Source organism: Tetrao urogallus (genome assembly GCF_951394365.1).
Source record: "Tetrao urogallus genome assembly, chromosome: 23".
In the NCBI taxonomy this organism is placed as follows: Eukaryota; Metazoa; Chordata; class Aves; order Galliformes; family Phasianidae; genus Tetrao; species Tetrao urogallus.
In genome coordinates, this window is record NC_136836.1 from 2,842,378 (window position 1) to 2,863,626 (window position 21,249).

The window sequence follows — 21,249 nt, forward strand, 5'->3', positions numbered from 1 at the left end:
GGCAAAACCATCACTTTTTGTTATTATTTGTGCTCAGGCTTTAAAAATAAAGAAGCTGCAATACCAAGGCTGTCTGCAGGGCTCCCTTTAGGGAAGGGGGTTTGGAAAGTGCTTGGACAGAGCTTGGGCAAACGTAATTAAACCGCAGAAGTAATTAAACTGCTGTCAAGAAGTATAATACACGAAACAATCTTGGGCTATCTGGAGAAGACCCAATACGATAATGGGCCTTTTCCATCTCCTGTGCTTTATAAATCTATTAAAAGCCCTAGAAAAATGCAATGAAGAAATTACCGTTCTTACAGGGCTCCCTACCAGTACAATCTACAATAAAACCAAGATAGCCTAATAAAAGGAAGCAAACTGTGCAATTAGAAAGGCAGCAGAAACTAACTTGAAGCATTCTGAAGAGCCACAGTCGAGCACAAACGTTTCTGATTTGTCCCTATTTGCGATTGCTTTTCATTTTTAACATGATAAGACTCCGAAATTTTATTAGAAGATACAGCAAAGCGATGATGAGTCACCCAGACCCAAGCTGGAGATTCAGATGTATGAAATGATAAACGACTGGCAGAGAAAACGGCTCATAATTAATATGCTACCACCCAGACCTCTGTGCTTTATCTTCAGATTTGAAACCTGCAGGAAAAGGAAGCCCGAAATACTCAGGTTTTGATCTCATTTCTGTTACTGAACCTCAGAGCAGCCTTGGGAAACTGCTTCATCGTTACTGCAGAAAACCAGCTGTAGCTTTTAACATCCATCTTGCCTTCGTTGGGAGGGGAAAAAAAAAGAATACGGGAAAAAAGGCACAAGTTCATACAAACAAATAAAGGCATGGAAGCTGAATGAGTCAATTGGGGTTCATTATGTTTCCCTATACACCATCAGATCTAATGGGAAGAGAAATATTTCAACAGAAATTCCATTTCACATGCTGTCCAGCTTGACTGAGGATTTTGGTGTCTTTATATGAGGGTAAAATGTGAGAAACACAACGATGTAATAAACCCAAAGGCTGTAAATCAAGCAAAAAACAATCTCAGGTTCACAGCCCTTCTGGCTAAGCCTCCATACAGTAGGAGGTGAAATTCCATTCAGGAAGCAGCTGGCATCAGGGAAAGTATTTGATATTGTGCTGTTCTGGGAATAACCAACTTACAAATCACCCTTCCTCCCCGAAACAGAATGGGAAACCAAGCAAAGCTGGGCATTTCATTCAGTGTAATATATATGCACTCCAGCAAGCCAGGATTCAGAGCTCTGAGCACCCCTCTTCCTGTAAAATTCAGCATAGTTAGGTAACAGCCATTATATCTGTCATTCATTCTTATGACATTAGTGGAGAACTGAACCGCAATTTAAACAGGAGGAAAAAAAACTGTAATGAGTTCTCACAAGGCACAGCTAATCCTGCTTCTGGAACAGCTTTGAAAACTTACCATTTCAGATAAAAATTGGTTGCCTGTCCCAGGCTGTGACGGTGACTGATGATCTTTTACTTACCCATCAAAAAATATTACTCACCTCAGGCAAGCAATATTTTGCAAGGCTGAACTAAAACAATTACCAGAAGCCCAGCCTCACCTCCAGGAACCTCATCAGCACAGGCACAGATTGAAATGAACTTTCAGAGCTTGCAACGGAACCATACCAACACATTTCAAAAGAAAGTGTTTGCAGCCACTAGCAAGCATTTAATAGCACGAGTAACAGAGCTGCTTTCTCTATCTGCTGCGTCAATGAAGGAAGAATCAAACCTGGGCTCACAGCACAGGTCTGAAGCAAGGAGACACACAGGACTGCTCAGATAAACTGCTTTGGTTTCTGAGGGGCTTGCAGTGTTTGTTTGTACAATGCAGTCCTTGCAAGGTGACTGCAATGCACATTAATGTATGGATTATACCTACCTGCTATTGTGCTGCAGGACTCATAAAGAGGCGCGGCGGCTGTGTGACTTTAATCCATTTATAAGATCAGACACCAATATCTCCAGCTCACTCTAAACCAGGCAGCTGATCCTGGCATTAAGTCCAAAGCAGCATTGTCATTCATAAGCTGCTATCTCTTGGTTTCTTGACACAGTTGTGTTAAAAAAAATCCCAACGCATCCTCGTATTTATTTCAGCTCAGAAAAGAAAGCTGCTGCATGGGCTGTGTGTGCTCAGAGTGTGATGCAGCTTGCACAGAAACCCATCCTGCACTCTCTTTCCATTCGTGTGCCATCTCACAGTCACACAGCAGCCCTTCTCCTGTCATTTTCTTGCAAAAGGTGAACAAAACAGTCAGTGCTGTGCTGCAGAACCTATTCTCAGGAAGGGTGAGGATGCAAGGAAGGCACAAAACCTCCTCTGTGCCTTCCTTGGGCAACCTGTTCCAGGGCCTCACCACCCTCTGAGTGAAAAACTTCCTCCTAATATCCAACCTAAACCTCCCCTGTCTCAGTTTAAAACCATTCCCCTTTCTCCTATGTAAACAGCTGCTCTCCTCCTGTTTGTACTCACCCCAGAAAAACTGCCACGTTCAGAACTTCTGCAATGGTGGCAGAAGACAAGGAGGCTGTGGATCCCCATCCCTGCAGGCATTCAAGGCCAGGCTGGATGTGGCTGTGGGCAGCCTGGGCTGCTGGTTGGTGACCCTGTGCACAGCAGGGGGTTGGAACTGGGTGATCACTGTGGTCCTTTTCAACTCAGGCCATCCTTTGATCCTATAACATCCGCCATAAGATGCCCAAAGTTGTCCCAGTGCTAAACCTGTGTTCATTTCTACAGCAACACAAATACTTCCTGATGCTCTTGACCAGAACTGTTCTCACTCAGAGCGTAATGACCTGTAACCAAGTTGTACGATTTCTCATTCAAGAGAAAGTCAATTTTGTGGTAACATTAAAATTATAGTGCTGGGAGAAAAAATAAAGTGGTTCTTTAATGGAAAACTGAAAGCTCAGTTGCCACTTAAATGCTTAACTAAGAAACAAAGAATTAATTTTGCAATAAAACACGATCTCAAAGTGGATGTAGTTAAAGAAAACAAGAGCACACCATTACATTTTGTTGTCCTCCAATATTTTGATGTCTGCAATGACTGCAAGTTGGCAGAGGCTTTCAAAAAGAATTTTAAAGGGATGACAAAGTTCTGCACTGTTTGTTTTATTTGCTTCTGTTCTGAAGCCTGGCTGACATCGTGCCTTACTTCATCTCCATCTCATCCTTGTTGGGAGAAAAATTAAGGCTGATTATCTAAAACTGGCATTAAGGCCACTAATATTAACCTCCAAAAGCACCTCCTCCAAAGCAGTTTTTTAAGTGTTGCACTGACACTGACAGAAGCTGCTCCATGTTGAGTAATGCGTGCTAAGGTCAAGCATTTCAAAAGGAGAAAAGAAAATAAAAAGTGCTCAGAACTGAAAAAGCAAGTTCAAAAAGTACAGATAAACAGAAGCTTGTTGTTCAGATCCATTTGATGCTGAAGTCAACAGGCAGAACCAGACAGAGTGCCTGCACTGCATGTAACTGTGAGACAAAAATCACAACACAGATTTCTTTCCCTGGTATTTGTTTTTTAAATAGCTTGATACAGGATGCAGTCAATTTGTTATTTGTGGATTAGCGTTACTACAGAATGAAGGAAGTAAGGTACAGTCTGGCATAGAAGGCCATATCAAAATATCCCAGCTACCTTCAGCTAACTCTATGTGCAGGGGGAGAAAGAATCAGAACAGCAGTGAAGCATCGCCTGCCTTCTGTGTGCGAAACAAATGGAGAACTGCAAAACTGCCAGAGTCCCTGCTGCAGGAAAGGCTGAGACAAAAAGGAGTCCCAGAAAATCATCTGAATCTGGACACAAAAAGGGTCAGAGAAGGAACCAACTAAACAAAAAACGCAGAATTACTTTTTCAGGATAAAGATCACAGCTTGCAGGCAGACACAGGCCATCTTCCACCCTTCCTTTCCATCAGCAGCTGCAGCAGGTATGGGTGGATGGGTACCATAATCACAAAGGCTGAGCAGAGGAAGAAAACTTGATAGTACTGTCAGCAGCACTGTTATTTAGCCGACAATACGCTTAGAACAGAAGTTAAATGCAAGTGAATGACAACTAAAAGAACAGGTAACAGCCCAGGGCCTCTGTCTTTCTTCAAAAAGGGAAAAAAACCAACAAACCCAACCCAAACCCACCACCTTCATCAGCCCAACCTGCTTCCTATGCCTTTTATTTATTTATTCAGTAACTTTGCATATGTTCCAGTCCTGGAGCCCCAGAAATGCAGGAGGGCTGTCAAGTACTATTTGGAAACCCACTCTGACACAGACTGCAAGAGACAGACTGCTTGATCAGAAATAAAAAGTAATACTCAGATGCTACATTTAAAAACAAAACACCCATTCTGCTGGCACTGGACATCCCAGTCTGCCCATCACCACGTCCCCAGTGACTCAGTGTACCAACAGAAGCACATCCACACACGTGTTTCACCTGCTGAGCACAGTCAGTGCTGCTAATGAGGAAGACCTGGGCTGGAAGGAGCCCCATTTGCTGTGCCAACTAATTGATTCCAAGTGCCAGAGCTTTCAGCTGCCAATGTTCATTAACAAATAAATCATTTGATCTTTTCTCCCACCAGCTTCTGATCTAATTCTTCCATCTACTGTGCTAACCCTCTTCCTTTCCTCTGTCTGCTGGAGGCATGTGGCACTGATACAAGTTGTGGAAGGCTGAGAAAAGACAGAAATAGGTTTGTTGTTATAAACTATGGGAGAGGGGGAACTGCGTGTGTCTGGAGCAGAAAAACTGATGCTGCAATTCAGGAAGCACTGCGTTATTCCACAGGATGACTGCAAAGACGCACAGCAGCTGCTATAGCATTTCAGCCTGGTTTTACCCACTCTATTTTCCTGATATACAAATCCTGAAGTATCAATGCAGAATTACCCACAGATTCCTTCCTGTTCAGAGCAGACCATGCTCCTCAGCCTCTGCATGGCAACCCCATGGCAGTGGTTTCTCCTGACCTCCCACCGGCAGACTTTTGCACTTCTCACCTCCAAAATAACAGGGTTCGTATGGATCATGGAGGACTTTTCCAACTTTAATCAATCTAGGATTGCCAAGGGGCAAAAAAAGGCAAGATCTGAGCTCTGTGGCCCATGGGGCTTCTGCAGGGCTTCCATAGAGCCATTCTGTCACCATTGCATGGAAAAGGCCAAGGGGCTTACGCTGAGGCTGTACCCCCAAATCCACAATCCCACAGTGCAATGTATATATAATCACACATAAAAACACCTAGACTAATGGCTCTAAATTGGTAGAAATAAGGGAAAACCTTCTCCCATAGATGGAACGACAAAATTCCAAGTCAACCATTACAAACTGAATTCGCAGGTGTTTGTTAAAACAAGTTCTAGATGTTACTTCAAAGACAATCAGCCTAAAGACCAATGCCTACCGCTGCCTTAACGTTCCTGCAAGTAAAGAATTGGTGCTGAAATGCAGAAAGCACGCCCGAGGCAAATACACACTCTCAGGTCACATGAAAATGTGGTCAAGAGCTGTCAGCAGAGCACATCTGTGCACAACCACACATCACACCGCAGCTGATTCATTACGGCAATAAAAACAACAGAGGTGAGTTCAATTAACTCTGCCTGAGCGTGTGTGATGGCGACATGGAACTGGGCGGGCTCTGCAGCCCAGCTCTGCATCCATCTCCACACTCACGATGAAGCGCAATGTATTCGATGCATGTTCTTAACGGCAGGAAAAGATGCAGTCAACTTCAGGCACTGCAGCACTTCCCTCTCTTTTATGCCTCTTCTTATACAGAGCAACGTGTACCAGAGACACTTTATGCAATTCTGCACTGACCATCAGAGCTCTTTATCCCTTAATCCTGACGACGGACAAACGCAATGTTGTGTTTTTTGGTGGTTTTTTTTACTCATCTAAGCAGCATTTGAAGACATTAAACGCATTGATACTAAAATCTAATCCAACTCCCTGCAGCGTTGAGCATTAATAAAACCGCCCTCATCTCATTCTTCCAAACACCAAACTTCATTCAGATTGTCCCACGCTCATCTTTACGCAAAACACCGCTCAGGGATTCTCAAGTTCTGAGTTTATTGCTCTGTTTATCCGGCAGCAGCCTTCCCTCCATCCATTAATCCTCAATTTCATCGCTTCTGTGCTTTTCTCCTGGAGAACCTCTGCTTTCAGAAAGCATTACTTCTCGTGTAGAATCGCCATCTACCTTCAAGCTCAATACTTGGTTAAGCCTCCAAAAATCTCTCCTTTGCTGATGTTCCCCTTTGAGAGCAATAAAACACGATCTCAAAGTGGATGTAGTTAAAAGAAAACAAGAAGAGCACGCCATTACATTTTGTTGTCCTCCAATATTTTGATGCCTGCAATGCTTGCAAGTTGGCAGAGGCTTTCAAAAACAATTTTAAAGGGATGTCAAAGTTCTGCACTGTTTGTTTGCTTCTGTTCTGAAGCCTTGCTGACATCGTGCCTTACTTAATCTCCATCTCATCCTTTTTGGATAAGCTCTGAGCCTCCCCGTGCCCAGGTTTCCTCAACGAGCACAAGCCTCAAATATTTTGGGATATCTGTCTCCACAGCCCACAAACTCATCTTCCGACGGGCTCCCACGTTTGTGACAACGGCAGCGCGATGACACGAGGCCAAAGCCCAGCAGAGCACCGCCGCGGTCAGGTTGTGAGAGTTCAGGATTGAGGAACAGGGGAGAAAGAAGCCCGCCCGGCTCCGCGGTGCTCGCAGAGCGGATCCGGAGCTTTGCACGCGGAGTTCCAGACCCCGCAGCGGAGGCACCCGCGCCCAGCAGCGGGCGTCGAGCGGCCGAGGGCCGAGCGCTGCGCTGCGCTCCGCCGGGGCCGCGGCGCCCTGACGGCGGGAGGCGCCATGTTCCCACCCCTCCCCGCCGCCCCGCGCCGCCCGCCCCGCGCCCCCCGGCCCTCAGCGCCGCCGCCGCCGCCCGGCCCTTGCCACAAGATGGCGGCCCCCGGCCCCGCCGCCACTCACCGCCGCGCGGCCCAGCCCGGCCTCCCCGCGCTTTTCTTTTCTCCTCAACTCGGGCAACGTTTAGCGAACCGGCGGCGGGCACCGCGCATGCGTGGCTGCTCCGGCAGCGGCCCCGAGCCCCACGGCTCCGCTGGGGGCAAGGCGGGGCCGGGCGGCGGCAGGGCGGGCGGGGACGAGGCGGCTCCGGACGTCCGAAACGGGGATCTCGGGCCGGCCCGCGTGAGCGGCGCCTTCGCTGCTCTACCTGTGGTGGAGTTCGCTTCGCACCGCTCTGTTAAAATCGTGTTTCTTCTCATCGGGGAACGTCGTGTTTTTTGTTTTTTTTTCCCCATATGTGAATTTTGAGCAGGGAAACGCTGCTCAGCGATAGAAGCAGACCGCACTGAAGGCTCTGCTTTTAACCACGTCCTCGTGCTGCTCACCACGAGTTGCTGTGGGATTCCTTACCATGAAAGATGGCATTTTAAAAGATCAGCGCGCGAGTTAAATCAGCTGCTCTTAGGGGAAAGCAAAAGCGTTCAATACCCCAGGGATGCCCAAGGAAGCGGAGCGGGGCAGTGCCTTCACCACGCAGCTGTCGGTTAAAGCTGATGAAATCTCTTGAGGAAATCAGCCCCTGCTGAGCCCCGCTGCGCTTCTGCTTCTGTTCCTTGCACCACATCGCTCCCGTGCTGCCCAGCTCTCCATCGCTTTCTTAATCGAAACCTGCTCTTTACCTCTTGATAACTTGCCCGCAGCAATCGATCACCCGCTTTGGAAACGGCAGGAACAAAAGCAGGGAACAGGCAACAACGAATTGCATCCAAAAACTGCACTAATTAATGAATTACATCTAAAAACGGCACTAATACCTCATTGCAAGTACAGACATTTCCGTGCAGAGTAGGTGCTAGCTCCTTACTTCTGCATGGCCCAAACTACTCACCTATGTAACCTCAAATTAATTTTTGACCTGTGTGGTTTATAGAACCTCCTCTACTGGGCACAGCGTGCATCTTAGTTAAAAGTTTGCCTGTGTGCTTCCTTCCACCCTCAAAATACCCATCCTCAGGGATCCGGGGAAGAAAGTTCTGAGCACCCTTACTAAAAACACGCACTTCACTAGCAGCAGCATTGGCTGTCAGACAGTAAAAGCAAGAGTAAAATGCTCGCCTACACTTAACAAGTTGTGGATTTTGTTAGGAAGGATTTAAGCTAATTATCCCTATTATCATCACAGAACGGCTTGGGTTAAAAGGGACCCCAAGGACCATCATCACCTTGCCAGCACCTTGCCTGTTTTTTTTTATAAGCAGCAGAAGGAATTGCAAACACTCATCGCCTAACATGTTCAAGCAGTAACCACAAAACTGAACATCTCAAACTTCAAAGGAAATTAAATATCACTTCCACCGAGCTTTCTCATGCTCCTGCAGGAATATGACATTTGATACAGCCTGAGCCACTCACCAAGCCCTGAGCCCTCTCTGACGTGCTACAGAAATATTGTCTTGAAAGCCACTCTTGTGATCTATCACCCTTTCATCTTTTTAATGCGGCAGTGCAAGTTTCAAATGATCCAATTATACAAAAATCACTTGTTCCTATGAGGTTAACATCCAGTTGCAAAAATTGCCATTAGAAGTATGGTTAGCAGTTTGAGATTAGCTACAGGAAAGTTCTTAATAAAGCTGTAACTAACCTTCCCTACCAGACTAAGGAAGGATTAATAAGATTTGCTTTGCCTGGTATTTTCTGACGGCACTGCTGGCTTCAAAAGGTAGGAATGTCAGTTCTTAATTCAAAGCCAATGTAGGAGCTTGTAGAAAGTTCAGTTTTAATAATTTGCTAATGGTACAACTGTAAAATTGGAGTGCTATTCAGGACCAGTTAGAGTACTCGTGCTAGAAGCTGCTCTCCTTCCTTCCCAAATTCAGAGGGGTGCTGAGGACATTCAAGTAGAACAACTCACCCCTCAGTCCTCTCTAGTCCTCTAGAGCTCCTCAACAACACATGCCACACATTTCTCTTCTGTGTTTCCTCCAAAGCAGAGGTGTTTTGCTAGGAAGAAAAGCTCCTGGAGCTTTAGCCTCAACTCCCAATTGCTCTTTGTAACTGGAGAAGATGGATTGACTGCTGTAATGTTCTTGTGACACCTGGTTCAGACTAACACCTTTCCATTATAAAGTTATGCTTCATGACTGAAATCTCAAACTCACAATCAGAGATTATGAAATCATAGCAGTAAACAGCTGGATAAGCTTTGTGTCCTCCTGCTGAGTGTGCCAGACTAGCAAAACAACTGTAAAAGCACCGTGCCTCTCCCTTCATTTCTCAAGGGCACTGTAAGAAAGGCCAACTGTGCAGCAGAGGAAACAACTGAACTGATGATCTACAAAACAAAGCAAAAAGCAGAAGCAGCACGTTTTCCATGTGAACCATACTTACCTTTGGTGTTGGCTGTATAGAGAGCAAAATGTTTTGTTACAAAACAATGATTTCTGTTGGCTTAAGTCTAGCAAGTTAAGTGGCTGAAAAAACATCTTCGTATTATGGAAGCTGAAGCACACTACATTTCATTTATACACACAATGGAAAACAGTCTTGTCATCTTCATTATTTTTTCTGGTTCATTTTCTTGTATTCTTCTTAATGCAATGTTACAGCTCTAAACAACACTGTAAGTGCTTCTGGAGTAACAAGTTAAAATAACTTGATTATATTCAAGTGCCCTGACTACATATAGAGTGACTTTCCAAACCAAGACTCCGTTCTTTAAAAGCAACTGTTCTGCAAATTCAAGTTGACGCTGATTGATCTAAAACAGCAACAATCACAACACAACTTCAGGTAATCACCATCAAGTGTCATCAAGCAAAAATAGTCTTTATTCAAATCTCATGGAAACAGGGATCACTGTACTTTGCAAGACGGGGAAAAATAAATAAAAAATTAATATAAAACAAGGATATTGTCACAATACCAGAATATGGAACTCTATTTTCCCACAGATTACTGCAAGTACCTTTTTATCCCCTTTTGACTGTGCTATTCACAACTCTGTAAGTCCGAAAAATATGAAACAGAAGTAGTATGAAACTTAAGACTTAGCACTTCCACTAAATGGCATACAGCAAAGGGCATCAATTCAAGGGCAAAGATTGTTGAAGCCATCATACCTACCTATCAGTCATCACTGCAATCTCATAAACCCACTATGGTGCAGTGCTCACTCTCTGCAAAGCTCCTCCTGGAAAACAGGGCCGTTTCAGTGATCTGGGAAGAACTGTATTCTAAGAGAACCTTTCTGTAGAAGAGTGAAAGAGCTGAACAGCCCTGCACCAGAGAGCATTACAGGGAGCGAGTGCTGCCACTAACAACGACAGACAAACCATCAGGGCAGTTAAAAATATACAGCATTGACATGTTTTCTACTTCAATCACTTGTGCTACAACTACCAAACACGTACAAAAGACTTCTCTGACTGTTCCGAGTATGGTTGCAGCAAGGTTAGGATCTGGAGCGAGACCTTGACCGCGATCGGGAGCGTGACCTGGAGGCAGACCTAGACTTGGACCGGGACCTCGGTTTTGAAACAGATTTTGACCTGGAACGGGAATCTGATTTGACATTTGGTTTTGACTTGGAAATAGACCTTGACCTAGAGCGAGACACCACACGGGCAGCTGCATCCTCACCCTCACCTTTTGTCTCCTTTTTGTCAGACTCTGATTTTTGATGTTCCTTTTCTCTGGAGACTGACCTGGACTGCTCACGGCTGTCCTTCCTCTTTTTCTTGCTGCTTGGTTTGCTATCTCGCTTGCTGCGCCTCTTGCTTTTCTCACTCTTGCTGCAGCTCCTGCTTCTACTTCTGCTGTCATCCCTGCTTCTCTTCCTATTTTTCCTTTTCTCCTTACTGTGGCTCCTGCTCCTACTCTCATTCCTGCTCTTGCTCCTACTTCTAGCTTTGCTAATGCTCTTTTCCCTATCTTTGCTTCTACTCCTCAAGCTCTCCCTTGTCTCTCCCCTGTCCTTGCTTCCACTCCTGCTCCTGCTCTTTTCCTTGCTGCGGCTCCTGCTCTTTTCTTTCTCATCACTGTTATGGAGAGTGCCCTCAGATTTATCTTTACTTTTGTTCCGCGATTTCTCTGCACTCCTGCTGCGGCTCCTACTTTTATCCTCTTTACTTGGAGTCCTGCTTTTCTCTTTTTGGCCTCTGCTACGGCTCTTGCTTCGACTACGGCTCTTGCTTCTGGAACGGGACACAGACCTGGAAGGGCAAAGCCAACAGACAACTTCACTTTAGTGCAGCCTGGATTTAACCAGTGCTTAAATACTGTGCATAAGTCAAGAAAAACACTTTTCCCCCACTTAAACGAGAAGCGTCATCCCAAGTTTAAGTAACTAACCCCCATTTCTTTCACCACAAAGACGTACCTGGATCTTGATCTACTCTTGGAGCGACTGCTGCTGGCACTGCGGCTCCGGCTCTTATGAGAATGCCTGCTTCGAGAGCGAGACCTAGAACAAAATCCATCAGCTCAACATTAGCGTGTGCCCACGGAGGGCTTCTGGTCTCCTGCAGGTAAAAGCCCACAGCATTAAAGCACCTTTCAAGAACTCTTGAGCTTTTGAGAAACCTTGGAACCCTTATGCAGGAGGCACAACACACCAGTGCTTACTGAGCTAAAGGCTGCAATAGGGCCACTTCATTTTGCAGCTTATTATGATGAATCAGTTATAGAGCTGCTATCTGCCGACCTGCACACACCACTGAGCAGTGGTGAAGACATGAGAGAACAGCAGGAATCATGACTGACTGAGAGAGGAAAATCCACATGAAATCAAGCTTTAAATTCATGAGTTGTTCCACAAACAGCAGAAGTTTGCCTGAATTTTATTACAAAGTTCTACCCCAAAATGGAACGTGGCAGTATGTGCTGAAGCATTTCTCTTGATCGTACAAAGTAGGAAGTACATCTCTACAAACAAGGACTGGTTGGGGGCTTCCAAATTGAGGAAGAACTGTTAGCCCTGGTGCCTAGAGCAGAACACAGTGTTCAGAACTGAAGTGTTAGGAGTACCTTCTGCTTCATTCTCTATGCACAGCTCCACCTGCCACACAGCATTCCTCTGCAAGAAAGCAAGGACTACAGACTTAATGGAGTTGGGAAGAGGAGTAGCATACTGCCATGGATTTAGATAACAGATACACACATTCACTGAAGAAAACACTTCTGATTCGAGTTCCCTTGGTGACTTCCTGGTACCTGGTAAGTTCTCAAAAACTTGGTTTATTGAGAAGTCAGAACACTTGCAAGGTGTTTTAGAACCCACTGCATGTTCATATAATTGCAGATAGATTAAGCCTCACGATACCACCAGGAGACATACCTTGAATGGCTTCGGCTTCTGGAGTAAGAGCGGCGCCGTCTTGATCCAGGTCTGTCTTCCACTAATCTAATCTTTCTGCCATTTACTTCTGTCCCGTCCAGCTTTTCAAGGGCTCTTTTCATGTCAGAATAGGATTTGAACTCAATCACACCTTCATTTTTCCTTCCTTTGTGTGCATCTGCATATGTCACTTCCCCTGCCTGACGCATATAATCCTAGAGGAAGAGGACAGAATAACCATTGCCTCAAATCCAGAGTCAGGCTTCCAGGCTCTGCTCATCTCTCAGCGATGCTTGCATAGCCTCTTCTAGTCACACTGATGTCAGCAAGGGTTTTAAACAAAGAGCATTTGCAGTACTAAAGCCAAAAGTTCCTCAGCAAGCCAAGTAACACACTACAATTTCACAGAGTTTGTGCGATTAGAAAACTAAGGCAGCACTGATAATTTGAGCCAAATAATTTAAGATCTCTCATCTAGAGTCTAATGTCAGTAGGGTTGGGCTACGATGAAGTACAGAAATGTTTCAAGAAATAGATGCTTGCTCTCTAAATCCTGTTTTCAAAGTAACTTGGGGAAAGGAACACCCTTAAAGGTTAAATACGAGAAGGCCTCACACAGGCAAGAAGGCTTTAAAGCAAGCAGACTTCCCTTTGTCCTCCACCTAGGCAGCACATCTCATTCTGCTGGAAGAAACCCCCACACAAAAAAGAGCTGAATTCAGTTTCCCACTTCATGCTACCTGGCTTCTCTGTTTCACTTACTAAGCAGGTGAGCCCTGCTCAGAGCAAGCTGCCACAAGGCCATCTCAGCCACTAGCTACTTCAGCTGCAATGGGAACAGCACACAGAAATTTGGTTCAGTCTGTTTTTGGCCCAGCTACTCCCATCTTAATTACATTGAAATGAAAGCTATTCGGAGAAGCAATGCATCCAGTAGAGAATTAATCATGCCATGCTCTACTTACAAGTTTTAATACCAGAAGCAAAGACAAGCTACTGATGGTGTGAAGCATTAACAAAAGACATTTGAAGAATCTCAGTACGTACCTGAACTAGTGTTACACATTCAATTACAGACCAGTCTGTACTACGTCAAAGTTTGTTTAGAACAAATTTTACACATCCTTAAAAGAGAACCATAAAGAAAGCGTTCCTGTAAGAACAAGTGTTTTCAACCATTGCTGCTAAGTTCAATTAGGAAACACTGCCTTTCTGCACCTACTGTTGGAATGCTGCTCCCTGTCCTGCCCCTCTAGTCCACTGTGCAGGTAATCACAAGTCAACACCACCTCCAGGGGACTCAGATGTAGTGCTGTCTACACAGTGTTACCCAACATTTCCACTGCTGAGAATCACTTTCCATTCCTTCAGACTTTGAGAGAACATTCACTTTTTGGCAGAGATGGTTGCTCATTCGGGAAGCATCCTCTCCCTGAAACAGCCTTTAAAACAGTTTTTTTCACGCTGTGGACATTTTTAAGAGGGATTGTGCAAGAATGATGCTATCTTTTCCAAACAGCTCTTAGAAGCTGATGGTTAAAATCCAAACAGACAAGGGCAAATTCCTTTGTCTCTGGCGACTCCTACCACAGGCCTGCCTGAAGTGTTTCCACAATAACAGCTTAACAATAATCATCTCTAAGTGATGGTTTGTTAGGGCAAATGTTTTTCTCCCACCATCCGAGGACACCAAGCCTGCAACTGCAGCTCCCCGTGTTGCATGCCACACTACTGGCTTCGTATACACAAAGACACATCAAGACTGACTCAATATCGCTTCAAGAAAATGGACTTGTATGCATATGAGCACACAGATTTACTGACATGTTGGAGCTAAAAAAAAAAAGACAGGCGTATGAGTTTTCTTGGATGAAACAGAAGCTAACTTTTTTACCCTTTGTGCTCTTTAATAGAGAAAGGGTAAAGAAAGGGGCCCCATACCTTAAGATCTTGCCAACTGCAGCGGCTTGACAAATTTTCCACAATCAATCTGTATTCTGTACGGGTAGGAGGACCGTACTTATCTCTTCCGCTTCTTCTATAACCATATCCACCTTTAGGAGGTGACAAGCAGACAGCAGTACTTCAACCAGGGAAATGGAGCACTCACTCTACACCCCCCCGACAAAAACGTTCTGCCCCATCTGTTTCCAAATGCATTCAAAATTCACACCCCCACAAGTTTAAAAAGAAAGAAATAACCCCCCTCGTACAAAACACGAAGAGCCAAAGTGTTAAAAATGATTACAAGCACATCATTAAAGCTACGCACGGAATTATAATTAAGTTAAAAGTAACATGCAATTAAGTTTACTCTTTAAAACAGATTGAAAGAAGAAACCAAATTAAACCAGTTTACTAATGTTACTTACATTGCTTACAAGTTTTCTGAGTATTTGATATGAATAAAGATTTTCAGGCACCTATTTGAGATTAATCTCATCTGTCTCTAACCCTTGGGATCCTCACCACCCAGGTCTAATGGGAAAAGGTTGCAGTTGTCACATGGCTTCCTTTTTTGGTCAGCCAAGGGCCACAAGTTCAAAGAGCCACTCATGGAAAGGTAACCCAAGGTCAGCAAATGGAACAGGCAGTCATCTTAGCCTCAAAGGACTCTTAATTAAAACATTGAGGTCTTTGTTAAAGCTATGTTAAACATCACATTGCAAATAAACCATTAAAATAGTTAAACAAAACGATAATAAAATAATAGTACAAGAAAGCATGTTTATTAATTTATCCATTAAAAGAGTTTAATACAACAAATATTCAGATCAACAGTTACATTTACAGTTACAAAACACTATTCACAGCTTCATATCATTTTCTTTTAAAATTACTTAAAAAAATAAAATAAAATAAAATAAAAACAAGCAAAAATATTTTATTTAAAATAAGTCACTGATACAAATGCATTGTAGTGCTTACTGCGTCCAGAACCATAACTGCTGTCACGACGTGGGCCTCTGGCATGCTCAACGATCACTCTTTCCCCACAAAGATCTTTACCATTTAGCTCATAAACAGCATCATCTGCATCTCGCAGGTCATCGAACTCCACGAAGCCGTACCTGGAAACACGGGGGGAGAAAATAAAGAGAAGAGAATCACTCAAAACTGAGCCTGAGGTCTTCGTACTGGCAACAGCTGCCTCTGCAGAAGCACCTGAGGGAACCTCAGTGTGTGAATGTCAGTACCTCACGTGGAAATGCTCGTCTACCTCTGCAAATACATGGGGTCTGTGCACTGTGCTTGAAAGGCCAAACAAAAAAGAAGATGTGAAGTCAGGAAAAGGGATTTGCTTTTGCTCTTCAATAGACTCATTTTCCTCTAGACTGTGAGCAGTAACAGCCCAGAAAGCACTTAATGACAGCCCAAAACTTCAGAGAGCATGGGGAGACCAAACCTTAAAGAAATGCAGCAACAGCCACCAGAAATGAGTTCCTGGGGTGAACAGGGGGCACCCGCAGCCAAGACAGTGCAATGACAGCACTGGGCACAGGCCCAAGGAATCACAGAATCGAGGCTGGAAAACATCTCCCAGACCATCTGTCCAACCATCCACCTACCACCCATTCTGGCACTGCACCACGTCCTGAAGTCCACATCTACACAGCTCTTCAGCACCTCCATGGACAGAAACTCCAGCACTCCCCTGCAGCCTGCAGGCACCCAGTCCCCTCAGTCAGGATCCCACAGGATGGTTTATAAAACCATTTCTTACAGCTGCTTCTCAGGGCACGCTGTGATTTGCTTAAGGCTGCAGAGCAAATTCAGGGGAGCGCTGCAGTAAAACTCAGGCCTGCCAGCTCCTAAACACACGTTTAAAGAAAATAACAATGTGCAAAATGCCCATCACCATGCATTTGTGGCTTTTTTACTGTTGTCCACCCACCAAAACACCTTTAAGAAGGTCCCACAGAGAGGATTACGACCAGCCAAACCTCAGCTGAAAGCACTGAACTTCCTTCTCCTCACTTGCTCCAAAAGGAACCACTACGTATCTACCCTATCTGTTCATCCTATTCACCAAGGAGTGTAATAACACAAAAGCAGCCCTAGAATAAGATGGGCCAGCAACAACAAAACCACACTCCATACCACTCATAAACGAAAGTAATGCTGATCCACCTGCTAAATACGTGTAATATTGCACTGTATGATGCAAACCCATGAATCAAACCCCTTTGGAAGCATAGTTTTACACCACAGAAAGCCACGAGTGCTGACACAGCTTTAACTACAGCAATCTGAACCTGCTGTTACTTGACAGCAGGGCAAGTAAATCTTCTTTTAAATGTCTACTATTACTACTTCATACGTGGCATAAAACTACTTACTAAAAACGTCAACGCAATTTACTCCAGTTAATGTGAAGCTACATCATTTTCTGCTCCAGGATAAGAGGAAAAAAAAGAAAGGAAATTCTCTTGAAAGAGAATTTAACAGCTTACAGTCCATTCCAATTCATGTGATGCCTTTGAGTCCTCCTGCTCAGATGAAGCTACAGTCAGGAAAGGGAATATCAGGGTTCGCAAGGAAAAGCATCTTCAGACTGCTTGAAACATAACAGTCATTTAAATGAGTTACTGAAGTTAAAATCTCAGAAAACACTCAAATTTCAGTATTTAGAACTTCAGTTACTTAAGCATCCCTTAAGATTTGGTAAATAATCATTCTTTGAAATTGCTTCAATAATGATAAGCATTGCCACCAATGGTCTGCTAGCAAAACTGAACAACTGAAAGCAACAGAAAAAAGTCTCATCTTATTCACCTCCATTAATATTAAGGAAGAGAAAGGCCTGAATCCTTTGGAACGATAGGAGCAGTTCAGTGGAATCGTCCCTCCTGACATCCAGCTGTGCTGGCTCTCACCATTTCATGACTCCAACCTAATTTTTTAACACTGGCTGCTCCCACTGAAGTCAAACACTTCGCAGGGAAATCAAATCACTTCTCTTTAGGCAACAAACACAGGTTTTGAACTCAGCGAGATGAAAGAATTGAAGCTTGAAGCTTTTGGCTTTGATCTCTGCTCCTCAGCGCGTTGCAGAAGTGACGTCCCTCCTCTCGCAGGGATTTCTCCAAGGCGAAGCCATGAACACCAGAAAGCTGCTCAGGGTGACGCAGGGCAGGGAAGCACACAGACAGAACAGTTTGTTAAAGCTAGCGAGATTGCAAATTGCTCTCACCACCAGCAAAAGCTTCCAGCTTTCAAGTTATTACTGCTAGTTTTTCCTCATGCTTTCAGTAGATAAAAAAGCAGGCTGAAAAGTCCAATTTTCTGGTCATTTAATACACACACTACTGCCGTGCACAGCTCCAGATGTCCATGCAGGAAAACACGTGAGAACTATGAGCACACAACCAGAAACTTCAAACAGAAATGGAAGGACCTACAAGGAATGGATGTTTATTCTCTGGTCCTTCCCTCAGGTAAACATTGTTCAAAGACTTTGAACTGCAAGCTTAAGTTACAACCAGCAGCACCCGAGACCCAGCAAAGCCTTCAGGACTCTGCTGTGTCACATTCCAGTCGCATCTTATTGCCGAAGCACTTCAGCTTAGCTGCTAAAATACTGACAGGCTGATCTCCTGCAGGCTGAGCACTGCCAACAGCCCACCAGCTTCCAGAAGAAACTGAAAGACTCTACAGAGTGAAACAGTGTGCAGTCATTTTTAATCATTTGCTAAGCACTACTAAAAATAAGCTGACAAGAAAGGATCATTGGGCAAACAAAGCTCTGGAGTGCTCCAGCAAACGTCGAGCATGAGGCAAACCCAAGCAGAACAGCATCAAATCTGATAGCTGGAGTCAATAGCTGTCCAACTGGAATTCAAATACAAGCCACCAGGAGCCTGCACAGACTGCTTCAGGATAATGCCCTATAAATACCCATCCTAGAAACATACATGGAGCTCTATCTAACCCACAGCAGAAGCAACCTACCACAGAATCAGCAGACAGCAAGGCAGATGACCGCTCGGTTACATGTGGTTTCCTGTATCCCTCCAGTTATCTGCAACTTTTGAACTCTGTCTCCCCCAAGTGAACTGTGGTGTCACGTTCAGACTATTCACACTGTAGGTGTGGGCTGTGTCTTCCCTTTCACTCTGCAGTCCGTTGTAACAGGCACTCAGGATGCCCTGAGAGATGCTTTCAGCTTTGGCCACCTGAACTCAACACAGCTGCCCACAGAGCACTTCCAAATGCTAAGCTGGCATGGAAGGGCCAATCCTTGCAAAACATTTCTCAGTAAAGCAATAGGACCAGCCCATTACTGCGTCAGACATGCAATTCGGTAGATCCATATCCATTAACGAAGGATGTTTTTCTCTGCTGACATCTGCATATGAAGTACAAATATTTCTTTCAGAGCTTTCATACAACAACATAAAAACAAGATATCCCTTGAGCTTCAACAACGTGCAACCAAATACCTGAGCAGACTTCAACATTACCTGGCTAAAACATCAATATGTGCACACTCCTTTGTTTTAATAACTGCTTTTATTTCTCTTATGAACCTGTTAAATGTCCACCTCCCAGTAAAGCCAGTGTAACAGTTTAGCGAGCTTTTTGATGTGCTCTTTTACAAGAGATCCATTTACAAACAGAAATGATAATCAGCCCTCTTGGCTAATAGCAACAAATTCCATTTCCCACTCAGTCTTCCTAAACAAGACTTCAAGTTTTCTTACAAAGCTGCCAGCGCTCATTAGGCGGGCAGCTTCAAGAAACAGGAAAAAAGAAAGCAGCAATTTATTTCCTCTCGAGAATCAATACTTGAATGTCTTGTGCAAGTGCTGGTGGATCAGGATCCAACCCTCTACATGCAGCAAGGAGTCCTTATGTTACCACAGCTGCCCACAGGCATCCCACCCTGAGTGCTGGGGAGGGGGCAGGCACTCAAATACACCTGCATGGGGAGCCACTGCCACCCTGCCAGGCTGGGTGCTGGGAAGGGGCTGCACCACAGCTCAGCCCAGCTGAGAGGTGATACAGAATCATGGAATGGCCAGGGTTGGAAGAGGCTTCAAGGATGATGAAGCTCCAACCCCCTGCCACACACAGGAGGGTCACCAACCTCCACATTCAATACCAGCCCAGGCTGCCCAGGGCCCCATCCAGCCTTGCCTTGAACACCTCCAGGGATGGACGGGGCATCACAGCCTCTCTGGGCAGCTGTTCCAGCACCTCACCACTCTCATAGCAAAGAACTTCCCCCTGACATCCAGCCTCAGTCTTCCCTTCTTCAACTTCAAACCATTTCCTCTCATCCTGCTGTTATCTCCCCTTTCCAAGACTTGATTCCCCTCCTGTCTGTAGGCTCCCTTTAGGTACTGCAGGCTGCAATGAGGTCACCCCGCAGCCTTCTTTTCTCCAGGCTGAACATGCTCAGCTCCCTCAGCCTGTCTTCGTAGGAGAGGTGCTCCAGCCCCCGATCATCTTCGTGCCCCTCCTCCAGACCCTCTCCAACAGCTCCCTGTCTTTCTTGTACTGGAGGCTCCAGACCTGGACACAGCACTGCAGATGGGGCCTCACAAGGGCAGAGCAGAGGGGGACAATCACCTCCCTGTCCCTGCTGGCCACCCCTCTTCTGATGGAGCCCAGGATCCCATTTGCTTCCTGAGCTGCAGGAGACACTGCTGGCTCATGTTCAGCTTTCCATCCATCAGGACCCGCAAGTCCTTCTCTACAGGGCTGCTCTCGAGGACTCTTCCTCCCCTCCCATTACGGGACGCCCCCTGCTCACACAGGGCACTCTGCCCTCCCTCCCCTTTAACCTCAATGCTGAACACCTCCTCCCCACGCTCTCCCCAGCCGCCCTAAAACCCCACAACCATACACCCCCCCCTTCCCCCCCCCCAGCGCATCCCAACGGCACCGGCCGCCCTGCTCCCCCCGTTTCCATGGAAACCCACACCCCTAAACCCCCCCCCCCCCCCCCCCCACATCACCACAACACCCCAAACTCCCTCACAGCCCCTCAACCCCCCGGCGCCCCTCAGAGCAGCCGCCTCCCATCACAGCGAAACCCGGCCCTCCTATCAAGGCCGCCGCTTACGCAGGGCCGGGCCCGCGCTCCACCGATAAACCGAGCCGAGTTGGACCGAACCGCGCTCACCCGTTCTTAAGGTCCACCTCAAGGATCTTGCCGTAACCCTTGAAGAAACGCTCCACATCCCGTTCCCGCGCCTGGTAGCTGAGGCGCCCGATGTACACCCGCGGCATCGCGCCCGGGGGGGGCGGGAAGGGGCGGCGCCAAACGGCGGCGCTGCAACGTCACTACGCCGCGCGGCGATGAGTGGGGGGGCGATACGTCAGCATAGGCCACGCCCACCCGGCGGTTCTTAAAAGGGCCATGGCACGAGTGGGCCCACCTGCCCCAAAGTCACCAGGTGGGGGATATCGACCTCAGTATCGGGGTCCCAAGGGTTTTCTCGGTACGAGATTCCACCTGCATCTCAGCAGACCGTTCCAATGTTAATTAAATGCCAAGGACCTCAGTGCTTCATTTGTTTTTCTCCCTCCCTATAGGAAGACCCCAAAAGCCCGATTTTTGCCCCGCAAAAGGTGAAGTGGGACTGTAATTGTTGTATGGGCTGTTGCTCAAAATGAGAAACCCACTCTAAGGACAGAGTTGTTCCCTCCACTCTCCATCAGCCCCTGCTCCTGGTGAGCTAACCTAACACTAACCCCAACCCCCCATAGTGCTAATCATAGAATGGCCTGGGCTGAAAAGGACCACAATGCTCATCCAGCTCCAACCCCCTGCTATGTGCAGGGTCACCAACCAGCAGCCCAGGCTGCCCAGAGCCACATCC

The 21,249-nt window shown here is 45.9% G+C and overlaps 1 protein-coding gene across 1 annotated transcript; it reads right to left on the minus strand.

The window, feature by feature from the left end:
• Positions 1 to 10,534: 10,534 nt before the first annotated feature.
• Positions 10,535 to 20,656, minus strand: SRSF4 (serine and arginine rich splicing factor 4; the record flags this gene model as incomplete). Its single annotated transcript, XM_079546071.1, has 6 exons — positions 10,535 to 11,294; positions 11,462 to 11,545; positions 12,419 to 12,633; positions 14,360 to 14,472; positions 15,347 to 15,489; positions 20,550 to 20,656. 6 exons carry the CDS (start codon positions 20,654 to 20,656, stop codon positions 10,535 to 10,537), a joined length of 1,422 nt encoding a protein of 473 aa, XP_079402197.1.
• Between the last annotated feature and the right edge of the window lie 593 nt (positions 20,657 to 21,249).